Source organism: Sceloporus occidentalis, unplaced genomic scaffold (assembly GCF_023333645.1).
Source record: "Sceloporus occidentalis isolate IW3139 unplaced genomic scaffold, rSceOcc1.0.p SCAF_33, whole genome shotgun sequence".
Lineage (NCBI taxonomy): Eukaryota > Metazoa > Chordata > Lepidosauria > Squamata > Phrynosomatidae > Sceloporus > Sceloporus occidentalis.
In genome coordinates, this window is record NW_028317013.1 from 8460488 (window position 1) to 8484763 (window position 24276).

The window sequence follows — 24276 nt, forward strand, 5'->3', positions numbered from 1 at the left end:
CCACCAAATAAATGTAAGTGCATCTGAAAAATACACCCATCAAAAAGGCTTGGTTTATTCAGTCAATTGTTTACTTTCAAATTACTACATTCATTCTATACCTTGTTTTTCCACAACTCCATATCCTTTAGATTGTAAGCTTGCGAGCGGGACCTCTTTACCTAATGTATCAGTTTGTCTTAGTTTGTCGATTATTGTTTTGAATCCACAAAGGGTTAGCCATACCTTTTGAAAGTATTTACATTTAAAGTGCTACAAAAAATGTTGGCACTATAAAATGATTATTACATCAAAGTGAAATAACTGTTGTCCGCAATGTTTTCCCAAGAAAACGCAAAAAAAATTATAAAAAGGACTACATTGCCAAGATCTGGTTTCCTTAGCAAAATAGGACTATGCATATACTGTTTAATCAACTAAAAGATATGGTTATCCAATTCACACTACCTTACAGCAGACAGCAAATTAAATATTTCACAAAACACATCCATATCAAGGTAGGCACATAAGAATATGATAATAAAAGGGAAATAAAATGTAAATCCTAGTCTACCGCTATATAACTCGAGACCAGGTCTAAAACCGTTAACATAAAGGCAGAATAGACAAAAACTTTAAGGATGTTAAGGACAATAAGTGGAGTCAAGATGTAAAATTGGGCTATAGTCACTGGAATATAAAATACATCTAAGCTGCTGCACATGTACTAAAACGTCAGTATATAAAGGAAGTCTTTAAAGACGGGTTGTACAACCTAATCTCGTAAATATAGTAACCTGTTACAAGGGACACTCCAAAGTCCAAGGCAACCCCTTTAAACAATGAATGCATTTTACTTTGTAAGTAGTGGCAGGGAAGAGCTCCAACTGAACCAAATGCTACTTTCTATTCTACTTACTATTCTTTAGAGACTTTGAAAATTCCACGCCACCATCTTTTTTAAATGCTGCAAATGCATCCAACTGAGGCAGCTGATTAGCCAATAGAAGGGCTTTCTGTATTTTTATTCGTCCTTCTAGAAGGTGATCCCATATACCTAGATAAAAGAATCAAACAAAGAAATGTCATGAGCATTCCTGACTATACGGAAGTCAAATATACACGCAAATGCAAAAAAACTAAACGAAATAAAATTATTAACTATATAACTGAATTCCTTAAAATATGATTTAAAAGAACAGATGATATCCTACAGTTTCAAACGGCAGCCACATCTGGGTACTGGCCAAAATTAGAAATCACATAATTAAAGTGAGTGTGTCTGAACCATGGGGTGGTGCATTATATATGGAGAGCCAGCAGGATTACTTGTCAAACCTGCAGGGATGTGTTGGCTGCAGAAAATTAATGATTTAATTCTTTAAAACAATTACCTACCAAAGACACCTTCAAACGAACTAATAAAAAAAATTACCTTTTGAGTAACTTACATTTTAATCTATAATCTTTTGCACAAAACACCCAGTTGCACAGCAATGTAACAAAGCTAATCCTTAACTTCCTTCAGTTTCAAATGAATCTAGATTTTATAAAACTTCATCATTAAAAGCAACAGCCTAGCCTCTAAAATGGTTTGTTTATCTCAAATCCTTGAATTTCACTACACTACTGGAGTTAGGAAATAAGACATTTCTCATGTAAGTCTTCTCCTGACTTCTTCTACTGAAACCAGGGAGCACACGGACATTGGCTGCTGTATACTCCAATACAGGGCTGAAGCTCTGTCTTAAATGAGCAACTCACCCATTTGGTTCCGAATAGCTTGTCCCTTCTCAACATCCTTGTTGATTTTCTCCTTAGACATAGTCATTACTCCATCATTATCATCATCATCTTCCAAATTCTGTTGGTTTGCATCGGTGGCAGATATTTCATCATCCGTTTCCTGTGCTGTGCTTTGGTTGTCCTCAAATTCCTCTTCACTCTCTCTATCTTCATGGTCAGTCCCACCATCGTTGCTTTCTCCTTCAGCAATAGAGTCCTCATCAACTTCTTCATCTACAAACCAGATTAAAAATGTTATAACTAGCTAGAAGCTTATGTTTTTTCTTCAAAGCTTCATAAAATGTTATGCATTTCTCCAAAACTGGTACTAGTATTAAAAATATAAAAAAAAAATCAAAAAAAAAAAAAAATCACTAAAATTACAACGTGGTTGGGGGGGAGGGGTCAACACCTGGACCAGAGATATGATAAAAGGTTAGCAAAACCTCAACATAGATATACCTTGCATTATCTTCAGCTGGGTCTCTAACGAGGAGCAATGCATCCTACGGTGCCTAGCATTGATGGAACGAGCATTCAGTGTAATAGGGCTTGCGCCAACTACTACCGGTCTCTGCCATCAAAACCAGTGATGCTGCCTACTACTAAGAGAGGTCAGGCTGTTAGATATCCCAGTCTCCCATGAAAAGGCAGAGAGTTACTACAGACATTCACTGGGCCTATTCAAAGGTTGTATGAATTAAGTTATACATCTGTTTCCAAAAGATTATTCATGTATTTAAAGCTTACCAGAATCATCTGAGAAATTCTCTCCTAATTCTGCTTTCAAGTCTTTCCGAGATGTAACTTTACCAGAGTAGCGCTTATCTGTATCAGATAGGGAGGTTGGAATTCTTTTCCTGAGACTCACAATGGAGTTAGAATCTGCTTCGAATTCACCTTCATCAAATCTGTCAATGACTTTAGCAACAGTAGCTGGAAATAAAAGAACAGGTTTATATTTCAAAAATACCCTCATGATTTTCAAATATTGTGTTTTTGGTTGTACAAGTAAGCACAACGTATTATTTTCTCTAATACCGTATTTGCTCGATTATAAGACGACCACACAAAATTTGAATATTAATTTAGGGGGGAAAAAAAAAATAAAGAGAAAAAAGGCCTGAATATAAGACGACCCGATAGGAAAAAGTTTTACTAGTAAATGTTAATTCATATATATATATATATATATGTATATATATATATATATATATATATATATATATATATATATGAATTATGATTGAGAAAAAAAATTCTCATTTTTATTTCCTTTTATTTTCCAACCTGCCCCCCCTGTTATGCTCATCTGCCCCTGGGCTTGCCACTCTGCCCCAGAAATACCTTATACCCTCTATATGCCACTGTGCCCCATGATATGCCTTTTGACCCCCTATGTGCCACTCTGCCTCCAGAAATGTCTTATACCCCTATATGCCACTCTGGCATATAGGGAGGTATAAGGCATTTCAGGAGGCAGAATGGTATATAGAGGGTTAAAAGGCATTTCTGGAGGCAGAGTGACATTAAGTCCCTAGTGTGTAGCCGGGGCAGCAGGTAGACGTTTACGCGATTCGCGTAGGCAGCTTCCACTGCAGCTGGAAGGAGGTGCGGTTAGCAGCGGTGCAGGGAACTCTGCTCTCTGACAGCCGGGGAAGGTCTCCGTGGTCTTCCATGTAAAGAAGAACAAGGAGTCCTGGAAGTTATGCTCACAGAGCCATGATCTCAACACCATTGAGTCTGGCTGGCATAACATTGAGAAGCAACTGAGCCTGCCTAAACCCACAGAAGAACTGTTAGTTCTCCCATTTGTTTGGAAGAACCTTTTATTTCTTGATATGCTAATGCCATACTGCAACATATACGCCAACACCACTCTCATTTGTACATACGTGCTCCATAAAATATATAAAAATACACACAATAATTGGCCTAAGGGGTAACTTCCTTAATCAAATCAGAGCTTTATACGCTAATCCCTCGGCCCAGATCAAAGTTAATGGCATCTTGTCGGACACCTTGCACAGACAGGCACAAGACAGGGGTGCCCTTTGTCCCCATTGTTGTTCATTCTGACAATGGAGCCTCTAGCCCGGACATCGCCGGCCTTCCCATAGCTAACCATACTCATAAATTGGCCATTTATGCTGATATGTTATGCATCACGACACAACCACGCTCCTCCCTTGCACACATCATTAAAGAACTCCACACGTTTCGAGAGATCTCCAATTATAAAATAAACTTTCAAAAGTCTGAAATTTTGGGGATCAATATTCCCGACGCGCTTAGAGATCGGCTGGCTAGATTGTTCCCCTTTCATTGGCAGTCCTCGGCGATTAAATACCTGGGAATATGGATCCCTGCCGATCTATCTCACTTGCGTCGCCTGAACTAGGAGGCCTTATTGTCCTCGGTCCTTGTGGACCTTCGTAGATGGGCGGTCCCACATCTCGTGGTTTGGTCGCATCGGGGTACTGAAAATGTCCATCCTCCCGAAATTCCTCTACCTCCTCCAATGTATACAATCTTTCTCCCTAGGGCAGGGGCGTCCAACATGCGGCCCGCGGGACCTCGAGGTGCGGCCCGCGTGAGATCGGCAGCCAGGATCACAAGAGCCCTGCTGCTTACTTGTGGGAGGGTCTATTCTCTGCTCCAGTCCTGCCTCCTCTGTGAGGAGAACGAGGGAGGCCACGCCCCCTGCTGAAGTCTGTGATAGGCATCGAGAGCTGTAGAGCAGGTAAGGGGGTGGGGGAGTGTTTGAATGAGTATGCCTGATTGAGGGAATGAATCTGTGAATGAATGAATTGGTGTGTGTGATAGCATGGATGTGTAAGTGCTGGAACCTAGGCATGATGGGACTGTGATTGCTGTTAACAATCCCACTCCTATCATGCCAAGTCAGCCAGTATATGCTGAAACCTGGCTAGCTGCCCCCTTGTGTATTGATGCTGCCAGCAGTATGGGGTCTGCACTTACAGCCACCCTGTACCAGCATGTACTGGCTGACTTGGGATGATAGGAGTGTGATTGCTAACAGCAATCACAGTCCCATCATGCCAAGTCATATTGTTGATTTTTTTTGTCCAATTGTGGTGTGTTACTTTTAATAAAAGCGTGGTTACACACTAAAATTGGACAAAAAATACAATGCCCAGCCAACCAGTACATGCTGGAATCTGGGTTTGCCTGAGATTGCTGTTAATCATAATATATAATTTTTTGTACAATTTTGGTGTGTAACTTACTTTTATTAAAAGTGTGTGGGGGGGGTCAGTTTCAGCTAAGTGAACCCTGAATTTTCGGTTTTGGTCCAGAATTTTCATTTTAGTGCATTGCTAAAATAAATAGAACTATTTCTTTTTTACTTATCCAGAATCCTGAATTTGTAGGCCCAGAAATCCCAGAAATCAGTGAGAGAAAAGTAAAGATTTTGTGTCATTTAATTTAATCTGCATATTTTATTAAAGGCCATATTTTCTCACAGTAAAAAATGAGTGCGGCCCTCGCACATATACAATTCTGATGAAGTGGCCCACTGCAGAAAAAACTTGGACGCCCCTGCCCTAGGGCATACTTTAAGGCTTGCCACAGAATTTTTCGGAGATATGTTTGGGGTGATCGTAACCCCAGATTGGGCCTTACCAGATGTATAAATGACAAACATAGGGGCGGCCTCGGTGTCCCCAACATTGAGTGGTACTGGATGGCGTCTCACCTTCGTCGCGCTGTGGAGTGGTCGCTGGAGGTCCCGAAGCTGTGGATCTCCCTAGAGAATTCTTTTATGTTGCATCACATTTCGGCGGTTCCTTGGCTGCCGGCCCACCTTCGGCACCTATCGCTGCTGACCCACCCCACGATTTCGGCTTCGTTTCGTGTCTTGTCGAAGTTGGCCTCCCGGGGCCATCTCACGACTTCGCCTAGTCCGTTGTTCCCCATCACGCATAACCCTGCTTTACCCTCTGCCACTCAAACTCACCTTAGGGCTCTCAGCGCACAGCTCAAGGTTAAACATAGACTGCATCTGCTTCTTCAGTGTGCGGAATTCCGACCCTTGAGGGACTTGCTCCGGCAGGCTCCTCCCTCCTTTCATCTTACCTTTCTACACCACCAACTTAAACATTACGTTTCCGCTCTTTTAACGAACGCCCATCTTACCAGGCCGCTGACCAACTTTGAAAAACTTTGTGTATTACCTACTGAGCCAACCCACCTTCTTTCCCATATTTACGCACTATTGATTGATGAATTCTGCACCGGCAAACCGTTTTTCCTCAGCCTCTGGGAAAGGGACTTGTCCATCCAGCTCACGGAGCCTGAATGGGATCAGATATTTCTGCTCATACACAAGGGGTCTATTTCTAGCAAGGTTCAGGAATGCTCCTTTAAGCTGCTGTCGCTCTGGTACAAGGTCCCACGTGATTTGCACCATTACCTACCCCAAATATCCCCGCGGTGTTGGAGATGTGAGGCCGCGGACGGCTCTTACTTACATCTCTGGTGGGATTGCCATGACATCCGCCCCTTCTGGGAGACGGTCAGCGCGGTAATCAGGGAGGTGGCTGACCCCGACTTTGAGCCTTTCCCTGCGATACTTCTACATCATACCCAGTCCTCCTTTGGCTCCTATAAGCGATCCCTGTCCTTGCAACTGATCCAAGCCACAAAGTCTGTTATCCCCCGATTGTGGAAAACCCCGGGTCCCCCCCATCGGTGCCTGGGTTAATTACACCTAAAAAACGACCTAAAATGGCTTCCGTGGACAGCCTTTATTTCTTCTCCTCGTACGATTGACCTGGGTTTCGGTACTCCTTTGCGGCCCTCATACCCCTACTGTCTTTTCAGTCGTCGTGCCCCCTATCCGCCGGGACACATGTCATCGATATCGTCTTCCATCTGTAGTGCTCGCTTGTATGACTTCTTTTAACCGAGATACCTCAGGTAGTTGGGCTGTGCAGTGCATTTGTTTGTTTTAATTTTTGTTCTGTTCTCTTCATATTACGATTGTACATTGTAATTTCGCGGTCCATGCCGCGTCTCGATTTCTCCTCTGCTCTATATCACTTGCCTGTGCATGTACTGTAGTTGATGACCCTGGCATGCTGTTCAACTCAGGACCCCGTCAGGTTTCATTTTTCAGGTTTCCTGTCTGATGTTCTCCCACGGGTCCTTGGTCGCACATTTTTCCAACTCTGTATTATGTTGTGCATATTTTACAATGTTGCCACTGTATGTATCTACTTTATCAGTATGCATATCTTCAATAAAGGAGAATTGACTAAAAATACACACAATAACACTATGTGCACACCTACACATTGAACCTGGCGCTACAATACAGTAGACATACTGACTGGCAGTATACATTTACACACACTCACACACTACTCCCCCTCCCATGCCTCCGCCATTGCGAATCCAGCATCTTCCGCCTTCATTTTGTGACCCTGCTGGGCCCCTCATGGCACCCACTTCATCATGCTCCCGCAGAAAAGCAAAGGGCGCTGGAGTCACAAAGGCAGCTCTAGCCCGATTTTACCCCCTTGCACTGCAAAACACTGTCAGTCAGGAACTGGTTTCTAGTCATCATGGCAACCTGGGGTTTGTCAAGTCCTTTAATGCACAAGCAAAGGTGCAAGAATTCATAGCTCGTAACAGAATTCTGTACTAAAAACGATATCACTTAAAGCGGTTACAAAAGTGCATTCTTTTCAAGCCCAAATGTGAAGACAAAAGACAAATTCCCACGTGAGCTTGTTCATCTGGAGCTGCAAGTCAGCGGGTTATTATGGCAAGAGACCCAATTAGAATTAAAATCTTCTTTGAATGCAACAGAGCTCCGTCGATACATTTAATCTCACAGGTTGAGAGCAGCAGGACGGGGGCAAGAGCAAGAGCGGCGGGACTGTGGAACGAAGCCTTCAAGAGCGGCGGGACGGCGCGGGGCAAGAGCGGCGGAGCGGGGCGGAGCAAGAGCAGCGGAGCGGGGCAAGAGCGGCGGGACGGCAGAACGGAGCGGGGCAAGAGCGGCGGGACGGAGCGGGGCAAGAGCGGCGGGACGGAGCGGGGCAAGAGCGGCGGGACGGAGCGGGGCAAGAGCGGCGGGACGGAGCGGGGCAAGAGCGGCGGGACAGAGCGGGGCTGCAGGGAGCATTGGGCACTTGTCCTTGTGGGAATGGGTATATAGCTTACATTAATCCTATATGGAAAGACTTTGCTCACACTTTAGGTTCCTTATGGTACTGTCCGGATGACCACTGAGTGTGTAATATATATATACATATATATATAGTGAAACCTCCAGTAACTTTTTAACCTTTTAAAGTTGTGACGTTCCCTTTAACATCAGTAAACTAGTTTTAATCCCGTAGAAAGTGTACAGCAAGCAAAAGCTACACTTAAATATACACGGCAAACCGGAGACATAGACACGTGTTTAACCCAAACATTGAAACGTATAGCTCATAACTCCTAGGAGACACAATCAAAGGTACTGCTTTCTAGTCGCAGTGAAATGTCCCTTCCATACCTTCATCCTGATCGTCCTCGGGGTCGTAAAAGCTAGGCTGTGGATTTAACAAATTCTCCAGCTCGTGCGATATGGAAGACGCCATGTTTAACTAGTAAAAAAAAACTAATACACCCCTTTCACAATGACGTCACTTGCCGGCAACCCGTGACTTCCGCCGCACATAGTTCAACTCTTCAGAAGAGGGCAGCCTGTTGCTAGGCTATAGTGTGTAGTTTTGTTTTCTGTGTGTTTTAGCATCTGGGTCAATGTGGATAGCGGCAATACATTTAATACCTAGCCTTAACATAAAAGCTCGTCTTCTGTCACCCCAATGTAAAGTGTTCTACGACGTTCATTGTTTTGACAAGCGTCAAAGTTTAACACCCATTTCCTGTTTTCAGCTCTGATCTTGTTAAGAATAAGATATTTTTATTGTGAAACAAAATACACGAATAAATAAGCATTTCGGTAGTGATATAATACCTTCCAAGAAAGTCTTTCTTTGGACTGAATCCTTCTCCTGATGTCCTCATTTGTTGGAGCTCCAGACTGGTGGCTTTGAGTGTATAACAGTGTTCTACAGCACTTAAACACAAAGTATAAGTATGACTTATATGTAAGTACTATATGTATAAGCACGTATTAATGATGATTTAGTGAACTGCTATATTACTCTATAAGCATAATTGGGGGCTTTATACATGAGGGATGATAACATTTGCCAATATTATTTAATAGGCCATCACAAAGATTATTTCACTGTTGGCTAACCAAGTAGGACCACTATTTGTCAGGTTGTATAGATATTAACTGTTAAAGCAACTGTGATATACTAATGAAGAAAACGCCATTTGGCATGTAAAAATAAGTTACCTTACCTTACACGCATGCTTACTACCCTGTACAAAGTCACGCTACCCTGTACAAATTCATCTCAACAATTCTACATGCATGCTACACAGTACACACACACCATACACATACAACACCATACACATGCATACTATACGTTAAAGGTTTTTTTGTTCTTTTTAACAATAAATGTTATGATACTCGGCAATGTGAGACAATTTTCTTGCCAAATTCCTCCAAACCCAAAGTATTTGTTTAAGCATTGGGATCAAACTCTATAGATTAGGCATATATTTAGTAGGGGTCCATATAACGTAATCTCCTGGGATGTACTGATGCCAGACACATTCCTCACTGTTCGTTAAGACTTGCTGTTTCTATTAATGATGATTTTCACTGGATCTTCATCTGTGAGTGATGATAAGTTTGTGAAGGGCCACAAAAATGTTAGAAAATGATCTTCATTGTTTCAGAGAAAAGTCCATGAAGATTTTTAGTGCTGAATATTTATCTTTTAATCTATCTGCTTTTTAGGCATTTTAATTATCTTTGGGTAAATCTGTTCTCAAATTTCTTGTCTGGAAACCTGCATGTGTGATCCAGGGTAATGTCTTCTGTTGATATGTCTCCAAGAATGGCACCAAAAAATATTTCTTTTAATCTTGCAAGTCAGCCTGTGATGCATCCTGACCTTGCTGCATTCCGGGTTGTGCAGGTGGGCTGGTCAATGTGTAACAGTAGAATATGTACTTTATTTGCTGATGTTTCTTCTGTTGTCTCAGTATCCTTTTATTTACTAGATTTATTATAGTTTTGCATAATATGTATCAACTCATATAGTCAAGTATACTCCATACTAACACACATTTCATCTCACCCCACTTACACATCCATGCTCACACACAAGTACACATTCATGCACACACACACACACACACACACACATCCATGTTCGCATACAAAAGTACACATCCATGTTCACACACAAAAGTACACATTCTATCCTAAAAATATGTATCAACTAATATAGTCAAGTAACGTAACGTAACTGTCCCTCAAATATTGTATTCATATTGAAAAAAGTTAAAATGTCACTGGCATATAGATTTTTAGCCTGTCTGCAGAAGTCTGTTTAAGCTTTCTATGGGCTAGGCAAAGATTTCTACGATTTGTAAAAATGTATCCATTCAAGTCACACTTACACCGAACTTATGCCTTCAAATCATCTAGTAGTAGTTGTTTGTTTTATTAATCTCACTGTAACATTTATTTAGTTGCCACAATCTAGATTCCGCTACCTCAATTTGTGGTATAGTCAGGGAGTTGAATAGCAAACCATGAATTTTCAACCAGAATTAACATCAATTAACTTCTAGTAGTATCATTGAGTGCCCATTGTAAGTAGCAGACACGCTTATCTGAAACATGCTCACATTGAAATGCTTATTTTCCTCCCTTTTTTGCGTACAATAGATTTTTTGGTCCTGTACTCTAGTTCTAGAGCACACAAGTCAATGGGAACTTAATGCACAGAAGCCCATGTAAAATTGGCTCTAATAATGTGTTATTATAACAGCAACATATTTTACACACTGGATTGTTCTTTTAAATGTATTTTTAATTTATTTTAATACATTTTATTTATATATATATATATATATATATATATATATATATATATATATATATATATCTTTACTGCAAGCGATGTCATTTTGACGAGTTCCTGCTGGGTTATGTCCATGGTGATGTGGACGAAAATAGAAGATTGAAGATAGAGGAGAGAAGAGAGCAGATAGAAGTGGTCGGCAGAAGCGTAAGTGGTTAGCAGGTAGGGAAACAGCTAGGGGGCGTTAGAGAGGGAGAGTGAACAAGAATGAGACAGTGTGTGTCAGAGTGAATGTGGGCACTGGGCCCAATTTTCAGCCGACCAGAATGGACAGGGAGCATAATTTGTTCCCTGAAAGTGAATCAGCCAAAAGCAAACCAAAAAAATTGTCCAAAACGGTTGTGGCCCATTTGCACATATATACACCGATGAGCCATAACTTTATAACCACTGACAGGTCAAGTGAACAACACTGATAATATTGTTATCATGGCACCTGTAGGTGGGATATATTAGGCAGCAAGCTAGAGTGTTACTTATCCACATGTCCACAAAGCAATCTTCCCTAATTGAAATTGGAAGGGGCAACCAGAATTCAAAAAATATATACAATTTTTTATTGTATATCATCTGAACCAACTAAGTTTATCTTGGTCTCGTTGGACCACAGGACATGGTTCCAGTAATCCATGTCCTTAGTCTGCTTGTCATCATCAAACTGTTCGGGGGCTTTCTTGTGTATCATCTTTAGAAGAGGCTTCCTTCTGTGACGACATGCAGACCGATTGGATGCAGTGTGCAGCGTATGGTCTGACAATGACAGGCTAACCCCCAACCCCTTCAACCTCTGCAGCAATGCTGGCATCACTCATATGTCTATTTCTCAAAGACAACCTCTGGATATGACGCTGAGCACGTGCACTCACTTTCTTTGGTCGACCATGGTGAGGCCTGTTCTGAGTGGAAAATGTCCTGTGAAACCACTGTGTGGTCTTGCCCACTGTGCTGCAGCTCAGTTTCAGGGTCTTGGCAATCTTCTTATATCCAAGGCCATCTTTATGTCGAGCAACAATTCTTTTTTTCAGATCCTCAGAGAGCTCTTTGCCATGAGGTGCCATGTATGAGAGAACAGTATGAGAGAGTGTGAGAGCGATATCACCAAATTTAACACACCAGCTCCCCATTCACACCTGACACTGGGGAGGGGAAATGGCTTATTGGGCCCAATTTGGACATTTCCACTTAGGGGTGTACTCACTTTTGTTGCCAAGGTTTAGACATTAATGGCTGTGTGTTGAGTTATTTTGAGGGGACAGCAAATTTACTGTCATGAACCACAGGGATTCAAAACTGCAACCTTGTGGAATCTAGGTGAATCACCTATGCCCTTCTCTACTGGGTGGATCTTGGATAACGGTCTCCTTCTGCCTCTCCTTGGACCATGCTCTTGAAACACCTGCGCCTTGTTTGGTCAATTAAGGCTCAATATAAACCGGGCATTAGCCTAACCTCATTGCATCTGATCTGTTTTCCGTGTATGACTCTTGGCTACTTCAACGATCCCGATTTGTGTCCCAGATACAGGCGTGTCCCAGACGTACCTATCTGTGCGGCTGCTTCCTAGCCGTGTGCCCTGCCTGAAGGCTTCCTAGCCGTGTGCCCTGCCTGAAGGCTTCCTAGCCGTGTGCCTTGCCAGTGGGCTTCCTAGCCATCTGCCCTGCCAGTGGGCTTCCAGTTTCCTGCCTGTTTTAATCCTGCTATCTCTGAACACCTAAAGATGGTGCCCAAAAGAAAATCTAAATCTAAAGTAGAGCACAGCCCTGAACTGGACACATCAGCCTGCCTACAGCCATGTTTTGAACCTGAACCTTCCCCCTGCGTTGAGACTCCTACCTGATCCGGCACCGAGTGCCCTGACATTTACACTTTTATACAGGCAGCACAATCACTACTTTACATTGTAGCAGAGTGTCATTTCTTCAGTGTTGTCACATGAAAAGATATAAAAAAAATATCAAAAATGCAAATATCAAAAATGCAATATACAAAAATGTGAGGGGTGTACTCACTCATGCTGTACCAATCTCATTTATTAAAAAAACATTAGTACAGATTGTTAACATAGATTTTTTTTTTTATCACTGATCAAATAGTAGAGACCAATCATAATTATGAACTGAATCAAAACTGAATTTTTCCTTAGGGGAAGATATAGTGTAGCAAAATTGATCCAATTATGAAGAACAAGTGTTTAAACACAGAATAAAATATTAGTTTCAATCATCATATTTTCTTTGGTGTCATTTTCCAGGTATTTTAAAGTGGTTTTAGTGCAGACTTTGGTTAGTAACCTGTTTGTGACCAATGGAAAAGATGTCCCTAGAGGACCAATGACATACCTGGTCAGTATGCTTATAACGGCAGTAACATGCACAGATACAGTAAACACTTCTTCTGTCTTGTTTATCTTCTCCTCCCCTTCTCATTGTGATTGTGGGTTAGAGAGAAAAAGAAAACCCTAAAAGGTTACTTCTTTATACATAGGTAAAAGTTAATATTTATTAGTTAACAGGGGCATAACTAGAAACCACCGGGCCCTGATGTGAAATTTCCCCAGAAACCCCCAACTTCAACAGCTAGTCTGTGCCATCATTGCCCCTTGCCCCCTCTCCAACATAAAACGTAAGTAAACACACAAATTACACACACTCATACTCCATACTGACACACACTCCATTTCACCCCACTTACACATCCATGCTCACACACACAATTACACATCAATGCACACACACACAATTACACATCCATGCTTACACGCACACACTATTACACATCCATGCTCACACATACACAAGTACACATCCATGCTCACACACACACGCACACAAGTACACATCCATTCTCACACACACATACACAAGTACACATCCATGCTTATATACATCAATATATACACACACAAACACATATACATACATCCCATCTCCCTGCTGCCCCTGCTTACCTCTCACCCCTCCTGCAGCTTGCTATCCGGCTTGATATCCGTGATCCCAGTATGATCCTGTCTCCCCTTGCCGGTTCAAAATAGTTTAGAAAGGCCCTTTCTAAACAATTTTGAACCGGTACGAGGAGACAGGAAGAAGGGGTTCCCCGTAGAGCCATAATTAAGGTTTTAATCCTTGCATACTTGGTATAGTGCAAGTATACACATCTTTCATTACTTGTTAAGCTATAAAATAATGATTTTAACATACCCTATATGACTTAAAGTGTGTGAACACCCCACTCAAATACTATTATGGCACTGTCATAGGGTGCCACCTTTGCCACAAGTCTGTTCATAAAAAAATGTTGCCCTGTTAGATCTGTTTCAGTCCATTATCGTCTATTATCGTTGAGAAAAAGCATCTAGGAGTAACAACAGCTCAGCCACAAAGTGGTAAACCATGCACACTCACAGAGTGGAGCTGCTAAGTGCAGAAGTGCGTAACATTCAAAAGATCCTGGGGATGTCAAACAAGCTTATATAGGTGTGATGGTTGGGTATCCATACTTTTGGTTATATTGTGTATACAAAAACAATCGATGTAATATTTTGCTAATTTAAGATGTTTTAACCCCTTCGCGACCTTTGCCGGTTCAGGACCGTCATAACAAGAAGGTCACTAAATGACCTTTGACGGTCCTGAACCGTCAAAAAATTAAATAAGCTTAGAAAGTGATCAAGGATCACTTTCTTCGCTTAAACGGCCTTGCTGCAATGCCTCGATGTCGAGGCATTCAGCAAGGCCGAGATCGGCATCGGGGGCCATGTCTGGCCCCTCCCCGGGGCGTCAACAGCCGCCATACATTGTATGGCGGCGGACGCCCGTTTTAAAAGCGTTTAGGAGGCGATCAACGATCGCCTCCTAAACTTAAAAGGTGTCGCTGGAATGCCTCGATCAGGAGGCATCCAGCGACACCAAACACTTACCTCTGGGTGGGCTGTGACCGGGAAATAAAACAATAAAGACGAAAAAGTTCGCTAGAGGGTCTCCAGACCCTCTAGAGAACTGGCTCCACTTGCTGGTTGAATACAGGTACTGCATTCAACCATGCAAGTCAATGGAGCCCAGCTTTCTAATCACTATGTGATTAGTAAAATATTCAAAAAAAATAAAAATAAATAAAAAATGGAAAAAAAATTTAAAAAAAAATGTGCTAACATTTAAAAATAATTATGCAGTGATGTCACTAGATGAACCATCCAGTACCAGCAAAATGTGTAAAAAAAAAATATAAAAAAAGTATTAAAAAAATAAAATAAAATTAAAAAATAAAGTTTATTATTTTGAGCAAGTGCTAAAATTTCTCAAAAATCTCAACAAAGAGTTAAAATAAAAGCACTTCAAATACCCAAGGGGTGTCTAATATATAAAAAAAATGGCTGATGGGGTAAATTGGAGTGGCCTAGCTCAAAGATAGGGCATAGGTACAGACTGACCAAAATGGCGAAAAAAAGCGCACTTCCCAAATGTGGCATTTTAAATCTGAAACAACCCGACAAACCCATGCATGTCGGGTATCACTGCACTCAGGAGATGTTCCTGAACACACATTGGCGTGTTGTTTGACAGTGGCATATACCAGGACCTGTATATCTATAACTAAAGTACAATTTGTGTGAAAAAAAATAAAAAAAATTACTATTACAAAGTTTGACAAAGTGTAGTTCTATAATTGGTGCATGGAAAGGGTTAAAATAACAGCATTTGGAATACCCTGGGGTGTCTAGTTTTCAAAAATATATGGTTTGAATGGGTTAAATTGAGTTAACCGGCTTCAAAGATATTCCAAAGAGGAGAGGGAGGCACAATGACCAAATGACCACCTGAATTACGCATGCCCCAAAAGTAGCCTTTTACCAGCCAAACAATCTGACAAACCCATGCATGTGGGGTATCGCTGTACTCAGGAGATGTTGCTGAACACATATTGGGGTGTTGTTTGACAGTGACATATACCAGCACCTGTATATCTATAACTAAAGTACAATTTGTGTGGAAAAAAAAATAAAAAAAATTACTATTACAAAGTTTGACAAAGTGTAGTTGTATAATTGGTGCATGGAAAGGGTTAAAATAACAGCATTTGGAATACCCTGGGGTGTCTAGTTTTCAAAAATATATGGTTTGAATGGGTTAAATTGAGTTAACCGGCTTCAAAGATGTTCCAAAGAGGAGATGGAGGCAGACTGACCAGATTTGTTAAAAAAGATTTGGAAATCATAAAACGCTGCTTGTACTTATTGCCCTATAACTTACAAAAAACAGCAAAAAAACATAAAAACATTGGGTATTTCTAAACTCAGGACAAGTAGTAGAATCTATTTAGCTAGTTTTTTTACTTGCTTTTTTAGGTGAGTAAAAGATTTTTCAAATAAAAGTCATAAAATTTGTTTTTTTTCAATTTTTCACCATGTTTTTTTTATTTTTTTTTATAGTAAATAAGATGATACGATCAAAATAATGGTATCTGAAGAAAGCCCATCTTGTCCTGAAAAAAACAATATATAACTTATGTGGGTACACTAAATGGGTGAGGAGAAAATTACAGCTGAACACAAGCACCACAAAAGTGTCAAAACAGCCTCGGTCCCACAGGGTACAAAACGAAAAATGAGCCCGGTCCTTAAGGGGTTAAGGATATAAACAATCTTAATTGTAATTAATAATATTTATGACAAGGCAGGTTAGTAATTATAATGCTTACAGATTTATACATAAACATAAGGTTCACTGATATAACTTGAAGCTAAGTAGCACTTAATTTATCACAGAAAACAAGAAAGACAATGGTTAATTAGTAACTTCTAATGCCAGAATTCAAACCATCTCAGCTATAAACATATGAGAAAAAATGATTTGTTCGCTGTTTTAAAAGGTATTTTTTTAAATTGTATATTTATTTTGCTCTCTCTTTTTCTGTTTAGCTAACCACACAACACAACAAATAGGATTCTTGAAGCAGTGTCGTGAACTGATTCCACCCAGTTCATGCTTGTATTTTTCCTTGTTGTCAATAAACAGAAGTGGTCAGCATGAACAGTCAGCTCGTATACAGGCAGGCCTAATCGGGAGAGACAGTTTCTCATAGCATCTGTCACTGCCCCTTCTTTACATTCTATTCAGCCTGCTAAGCATTTTATAGGACCAAATGTTGTCATAGAGATAATGTATGTCTCAGAAGAGAGTTGAAAATTAGCTCACTTAGACTGCTGTGGCCATTACTAATCAAAATCACCTGCAAAATGAGCTATAGCATACTAATGATGTATTCTGTTTCTTCTATTTTATTATGTTAAGCAGCAAGTATGTCATAGTTTTTTGTGTAGCTATTTTGTTATTTTACTCATGTGTACACTTTGTTGCTAAGTAGATTCTAATATTTTTCCTGAGTATTAGAAATACCCAATGTTTTTATGTTTGTTTGTTTGTTTTTAGAGGACAATAAATACAAGTAGCGTTTTGCTATTTCAAAACCATTTTTTTTTTAAATCTAGTAAGCCTTCCCCATGTCATATTTGGGACACCTTTGAAGCTGGTCACTTCAATTTACCTCCATCAAACCGTATATTTCTGAAAACTAGACACCCCAGAATATTTTAAATGCTGGTAATTTAACACTTTCCACTTATTCTAGTACCAGCTTTAGTCAAAGTTATTAGTATTAATCTATTTTGTGTTTGTCAGGTTATTTGGGGGCTAAAAGACCACATTTGGGATTGTTATCGCCTCCTGAGCTCTTTTAGATCAGACACCCGCCACCATATTATATATGGCGGTGGTTGATGCCCGGGGAGGGACGACCCAGACACTATTATTATTGCCATGCTTAAAAGACTGCTTGGTATGCCCATGTCTGAAACAGGAACCCATGCTTTAAATGGACTGATGCACCTTCTATCTGTTCCATAAAATGGAATTAGGGAGTACCAGAGTAAATCAGTTACAATGTGAGGGTGATTCAAGATAAGACTGATGGTGCCTCTTGGCTTTACCTTCTCAGCAGACCAGAAGGTGCAAGTCCTCTCCTGCTCATATGCAACATATATATATATATATATATATATTTTTTTTTTTTTAGAGAAATTGACAACATGATCTGTATAAATGCAAGGAAGGAAATCAGTTATCTCTCACAGTATATTACCTGTTCTGGTCAGTGAAAATTCTGTGTGTACTGTAAAAATCACCAATGTGGTCACTTTAGCTTGGCCACCCATACACCTCAAAAATGTGTTGTAATGTAATGTATGTAGCCAGAGTAACCAGATGTTCCCTTTAACTGAGAATGACTGGGAGTGACAGCAACAATTTTGATACCACCCTAGATTATTCCACTACAAAAATGCGTTTCAGATACAGGGGAGTTCTATTCTATCCTATTGTAAGGACATGCACAACAGGCTTAAAGAAATTCAATTTAAAGATTTATAATTAAAACACAAAATGACCAGGTATTCACAAATTCTCAACAATTTCCTTTAATCCCACCCGCTCCCCAGAAAAAGCCACCAACGTTACTTACTGCCTCCAGGGTCCTCCTCTCGCAATGTGGTCTCTTTAGAGGCAGTCTTCTCTCTACACCATGGGCCAGAAAGGGATGTGAGTAGACTACCATTAAAGAGACAATGTTGTGGGACCAGATCAGATTGCTGCGACGTGGCAGACTTTAATTTTCAGGTGTCTCCAATTAGGTTGTACATTTGAAAATTTTTGTGACTGCATGTGCATTTATCCACACTGAAAAAGCAGACCCTTTTTGGAGTGTTGAAAACACCAAAGGTCAAATTCTCCTCAGGATTTGCTGGGCCAGGGGCAAGAAGAATGTTGTAGGGTCAATTTACACTTAAAAGTCTCTCTCTTTCTGCAGGAGTAGTGGAGTGCTGGCATAAGATAAGGTCCACTTATTATTGTTTTATATAGCGCCATCAAATTCCGTAGCGCTGTACAATGGGTAGACAGGACATAACAAGTAGTATGTAACATAAATTCACTAACAGATACAACAGGTGAGGAGGGCCCTGCTCAAACGAGCTTACAGTCTAGAGGGAGTTGGGTTGTATTACACAAAGGGTAAAATGTAAAAGTGCCACTGTTGGGGATAGACCAGCCACGCTAGTAAAAGTATTGCAGGGGAGGGAGTAGGAAGGGTAAGCTAAGGAATATAGGAGGGCGTTAGTGTGCTATGTTGTAAGCATCCTTAAAGAAGTGGGTCTTGAGTGATTTTTTTGAAGGAATAAAGACAGGGGGAGAGACGGATAGACTGGGGGAGGGCATTCCAGAGGATAGGTGCAGCCCTTGAGAAATCTTGGATGAGCAGAGAGACTTCACTTAGACCTGGCAGAGCCCATATAAGTGCAAGGCAGAGGTGGCACAAACAGGCTGTTTAAGGGGTAGAGGTGGCATAGGCAGGCATGTTTGGGGTGGAGGTGGCACAAACAGGCTGTTTAGGGGCAGAGATGGCATGGAAAGGCTGCTATGGGGCAGTTATGGAACAGACAGGGTATTTAGGGCGGTGAGATGACACAAGTAGGCTGTAAGGGGGCAGAGATGGCATGGACAGCCTTTTTAGGGGCAGAGATTGCACAGGCAGCCTGTTTTGGGGGCACAGACAAGCTGTTTGGGGATGAAGATGTAACAGACAAGCTGTTTGATGGCACTGGCAAGCTGCTTGGGGGCAAAGACATGTTTGGGGGAACATATGACACATGCAAGCTCTTTTGGGGAAAGGGGGCACTGTGAGACATGATGCTTGTGAAGTTGGGGTGCCCCAGGCCCCTGTGGTTTCTAGTTATGCCCCTGGTGTGGGCACATGAGCTTGACCACTCAATAAAATATATGGGGCTGGTGTCCAAATATCTCAGGCCTGCTTTTCATTCTCAATCCAGCCCTGACTATACCTCATTTATTTTAAAGACTAAGTTAACATATAGGTGTCTAAGAATCTGCTTATATAGTTGTGCCGCCTCTGTTTCAGTGGTGTTAGACTCAGGGTGAACCCCAGAGACTTAACCTCCATGGGGCACGATTGGCAGCTGCCCCAACCATTGCAAGTTGAGGTAATGGTAATGCCCCTGCACCCCTTTCTACTTCCAGACCTCCAATCTTGACCCAGGGGCCAGGAGCCCTAGTTATGGCTCTGACAGAGCATCTGAATAGGTTGCAGAACTCAAGGAAGCCTCCCTGAGGTTCTGGTAGCTTCAAGTTAATGAAGAAGCAGTGTGGTAGAAACATAGTCATCATCAAGTGATATAAAAGCCAAGGACCATCCTGGTTATGGCAGTAACACATTGAAGACAAAGAAGATAAGTATAAATCTATTACTTGTGATTTGGTCACTCTGAGTAGACACCCTCAATACTGAATAGGGTTAAAATCAAATCTCTCTGCCCTTGTATGTTTTATACCCTGGCAGTGCTGTCGGATTTGCTTTTCTTTTACATCAAGAAATCGTCTGGAAAGAAATTGAGAAATGTAATTTACTCAACAGCGTATTGAAACCAAGACATCATTGAGGCAGCAAACCAGACTGGTTCAGTGCTGCCTATTGTCCTACAGAGGGCAGAGGTATATCATTAATTACCACTTGCTCCCTGAAACAGACATGATGCTTAACGACTTCAGACCTGGACTCTTCAAAGGAAAGAAGGAGTAGGCACTGAAATATTATGATGTACAGCCAGGGGCCAAGGTGTAATGCAAGCACTGTGCATAAGCAAGCAGTGTTGTCTTAAGGCAAACCTGTTATTCTTTTCCAAGTGGATTTCTTTCAAAATTAACATTTACCTGAAAATAAAACGTACTATTGTGTGTGCTGTTACTATTAGTCAGACCTTTTCCCCATTAAGCTATATGTGTTTCATGACAAACAGCCCTCTTAAAGATCTTGTATTATTCCAATTTTATGATTTTGATGCTATTTAAATGTAGTGCACTAAGATGTTCTGCATTACTCCATGCAGTACACTGCATGGCAAAATTGAATACACGCGAATACACATACATAGAAATGTGCAGAGCAACGCTTGATTCTGCAGTGGGAATAAAATTATGTACTAGTTATACCAAACCATAATATTTTATGAAATAAATATGTTTGAGTACATTTTGACTCATCATATTATATATGAAAGGATGAACCACAATTTATAGCTAATATATATAGATATATATAGATATATATATATAGATCCATTTATATATATAGTAAAAATTAGGGTCTTTGATACGGCAGTTATGGTCAGTTGATTGACTAACACAGCTACGTCCAGCACAAAAGAGGTTAACTGATCGCCACACCTCCCTTATTGTGTTATCGATCTATGCATAACTAACTATAGTTACTCGCACATACACTATAGTGCTGTTGGTGTAGACTTCTTTATTTCCAGTATGCATTTTAGCATACGATTTAATATTTAATAAATATCTCTCCCTTTTAACTGCTGGTAAATAGTAGCCGAAATAGTTTTTTTTTTCTGGAAAGCCAAACAAGGATCCAATTCCTGTCTGCTTTTCAGCTGTCAGATTACCAGTTGACTTGCTTTGACTTTCACTGTCTGCAATCTTCCACCAATGTATTTAATAAGTCAGGCATACATGAGCCAATCACGGGAAGCTTGGTCAGTCTTCTATGATATCTACAGCTCCTATCTATAGAAGAGATTTTATAAATGGCTGTAAAGTATATGCCACTGCAGTGCCTGAGCTTTGGGCGAAGACAAAAAAAAAATAAAAAAATAAATAAAATACATTATAAATATATATATACTATGAATCACTGTATAAAAACCAACATTGGATGTATATATATCTATATATCTATATATATATATATATATATATATATATATATTTATACACACACATATAGTATGTATCACTATACATCTTGGATAAATATATATTATGTTCAATATCACAAAACTGACTTGTCCTAGGTTTGTACATCCGCCCTTAAAGTAAATGCAAAAAAAATAAATAACTTGGAATATATTCTACAATTTGCCATCCATGTAAACCTAAAATGTATATCTAACTATATACCACGTACATACGCATTTTTATTTCCTTGAATTCAATGTTATAAGTATCTACGATTCCTTTCACATATTTACTAATTTGATTAAGTCAATGCAGGAGTTAAAATTTGTAACGGAGAGTTTTGTTTCGAGTTTATTGTAAATTTAATGTATATTAATTTCATTTTTATTTCCAGTCAGGCTATAAAGGCAATATTTGCAAAAATCGATATTTTTAGAAATACATTGTAATACAGGGCGATGAAACAAAAAAAAATGCTTTGCTATACGCTGTATATCCCGATGCTCGGTGGGTTGAACAATAATGAAATGAAATGTGATTTCATAATAAAACACATTTTCTTTCCATGGACGCGTGCAGTTGAATTACTGAAAGCAGCATGACCTTCAGAACAAATTAAGTAATGGTATATGTGAAATGTATTTACAACCTTGTTTAAATGATTCGATGGGATTGTAAGTATTTTATGCAAATATAGGGCAATGTATTTTTTGTTCAACGATTACTGATTGTGAATAGTGTAACTGACAAGAAGAAAATCACTCGAGTGTATCCACAGAAATATTTCAGCAAAAATGCTACAAAATTATAGCCCATTATAGCTGAAAAAAAATCGGTTATTATTATTATTAGTTTCACAACACATACATACAAAAAATATTTCGGTTAAAAAATTCAGAATATTATATGTAAATGTCAAAATAACAATATACATGTAAAAATATGCATGGGTACATAATTATAAAATTTTGTATGAATGACTATGCTGGCGTTTATATGTGCGCGAATATGCCGTAGAGTTTTTCATTTTCATTAAAAAAAAAGTTTCATTTTTTTATTAATATGTATTTTCACTTTGTCTAAAATGTATATATATATATATATATATATATTATATAAATGTAGATATATATATATATATATACATAGTTATAAAATATATATATATATATAATGCTATAGTTTTGCGACATCGTATCTGCTATGTAGATTTTTTTTCTGTAATAAATAAAATACCAATGAATAGCGTAAAAATGTAATTTTATATTATTCGTATAATGAAACATATATATTAACAAGTAATTTAAAAAACGTGGTCAAATTTAGCATTTCGTTAAATAAAGAAAATACTGAATATTTTAGAAAACTGAAGTACTTGAAAAGTGATTATGGTTTGAGTACAGGTATTTTTTTTTATAAACTTGTATACATTTTTCATAATTAGTTTCGTAATACTTTGTAAAATTGTTGATTGCTGGTGCCCGAATTTAAAATGAACTTAATAAGTTAAGATGAGCGCTTTCTTATTTGTTTTCCTGGACAGACTAAATGACAGACACCAAATTAAATACAAATTATGTAAACATCAGATGTTCTATTTTTATTAAAAATTCACAATTTATCAACAAGTTTTTTTCCCTTTCATACAGTGAATGGTCTAGTATGCACTGGAGGTCACACAAGCTTAGATTTTATTATAACAATAAAAGACGTATGAGAAATTTAATATATAAAGAAACAAAAGCAGCTCTGGGCTGCATATTTGACCATAAAATTTAAATATTTTGGACTTCTCTTTAAGGACACAAAAATAAAACCTGTGTGGGTCTATATAAGTCATTAACAAGTCAATGAGTGTTCAACAGGACTAAAAAGTATAGCAAACTTTTTTTAAAATCTGCTTAACACATTTTAAACACTTTTTAATGGTGACTGGTGCTAAATGCACCTTACAGTATTTTTGTGCTATTTATTTATTTTATTTGGCACCTCACTCAATGCTCAGTTTAATGCCTTCTGTAAACAATATCTAAACAAACTAGCACAGTGTACCAAAAAAAGCCTTGCAATCAGTCCCAATACAGCCACAGAAAACAAAACTAAGAATGAATCATTTGGTTGATTGTTCAAAATATTTGTTTTGAACAAAGAGGTTTCTAAAACAGGATTATTACTAAAACATTAGGCTCCTGAATTTAATGTCATACGTAAACAGTTGACTGCTTTAAGTTCTATAGTCTTTTAGGTTCCCTATCAATGAAGGTAGAATCTGTTTCAAGTCTGGTTGCAGGCCTATCAGCAGACCTTCATCATGAGGATTATTTTTGTTGTTGTTTGATTATTTGTGATTAGCTTTGTGAAGGTAGAGTAGTTGATGCTGAGGGCATTAAATTGTTGTATTTTGTTATTTTGGCAAATACAAGTTTGTCCCACCTAGATTGCAGGTGGAATTCTTTTAAGCATAGACAGTTTTCTTCCTTTCAAAATCTGAGCATCATGTGATTGGCAAACAGACTTAAAATTAAGGAATGTTCCTTGAATTAATGTATTCTGCATCATTCTTGCAGAATATTTCTTGTACTGTGAAAGCAGAAAAAAGTATTTGAGTACCACCTATATTGATCATCTCTTGTAGGGTGGCAGGGTTTTTGTAGAGAATCACCAAT

The 24276-nt window shown here is 39.3% G+C and overlaps 1 protein-coding gene across 1 annotated transcript in view; it reads right to left on the reverse strand.

The window, feature by feature from the left end:
* LOC149298397 (protein AATF-like) overlaps positions 1-8381 on the reverse strand; it is a 43241-nt gene extending 34860 nt beyond the window's left edge. The window contains exons 1-4 of the mRNA XM_089487556.1: positions 8297-8381; positions 2515-2700; positions 1744-1998; positions 899-1036 (exon numbers count right to left, since the gene is read on the reverse strand). Coding sequence (XP_089343682.1) covers positions 899-1036; positions 1744-1998; positions 2515-2700; positions 8297-8381 — 664 coding nt within the window. The remainder of the gene's footprint in view (positions 1-898; positions 1037-1743; positions 1999-2514; positions 2701-8296) is intronic.
* Between the last annotated feature and the right edge of the window lie 15895 nt (positions 8382-24276).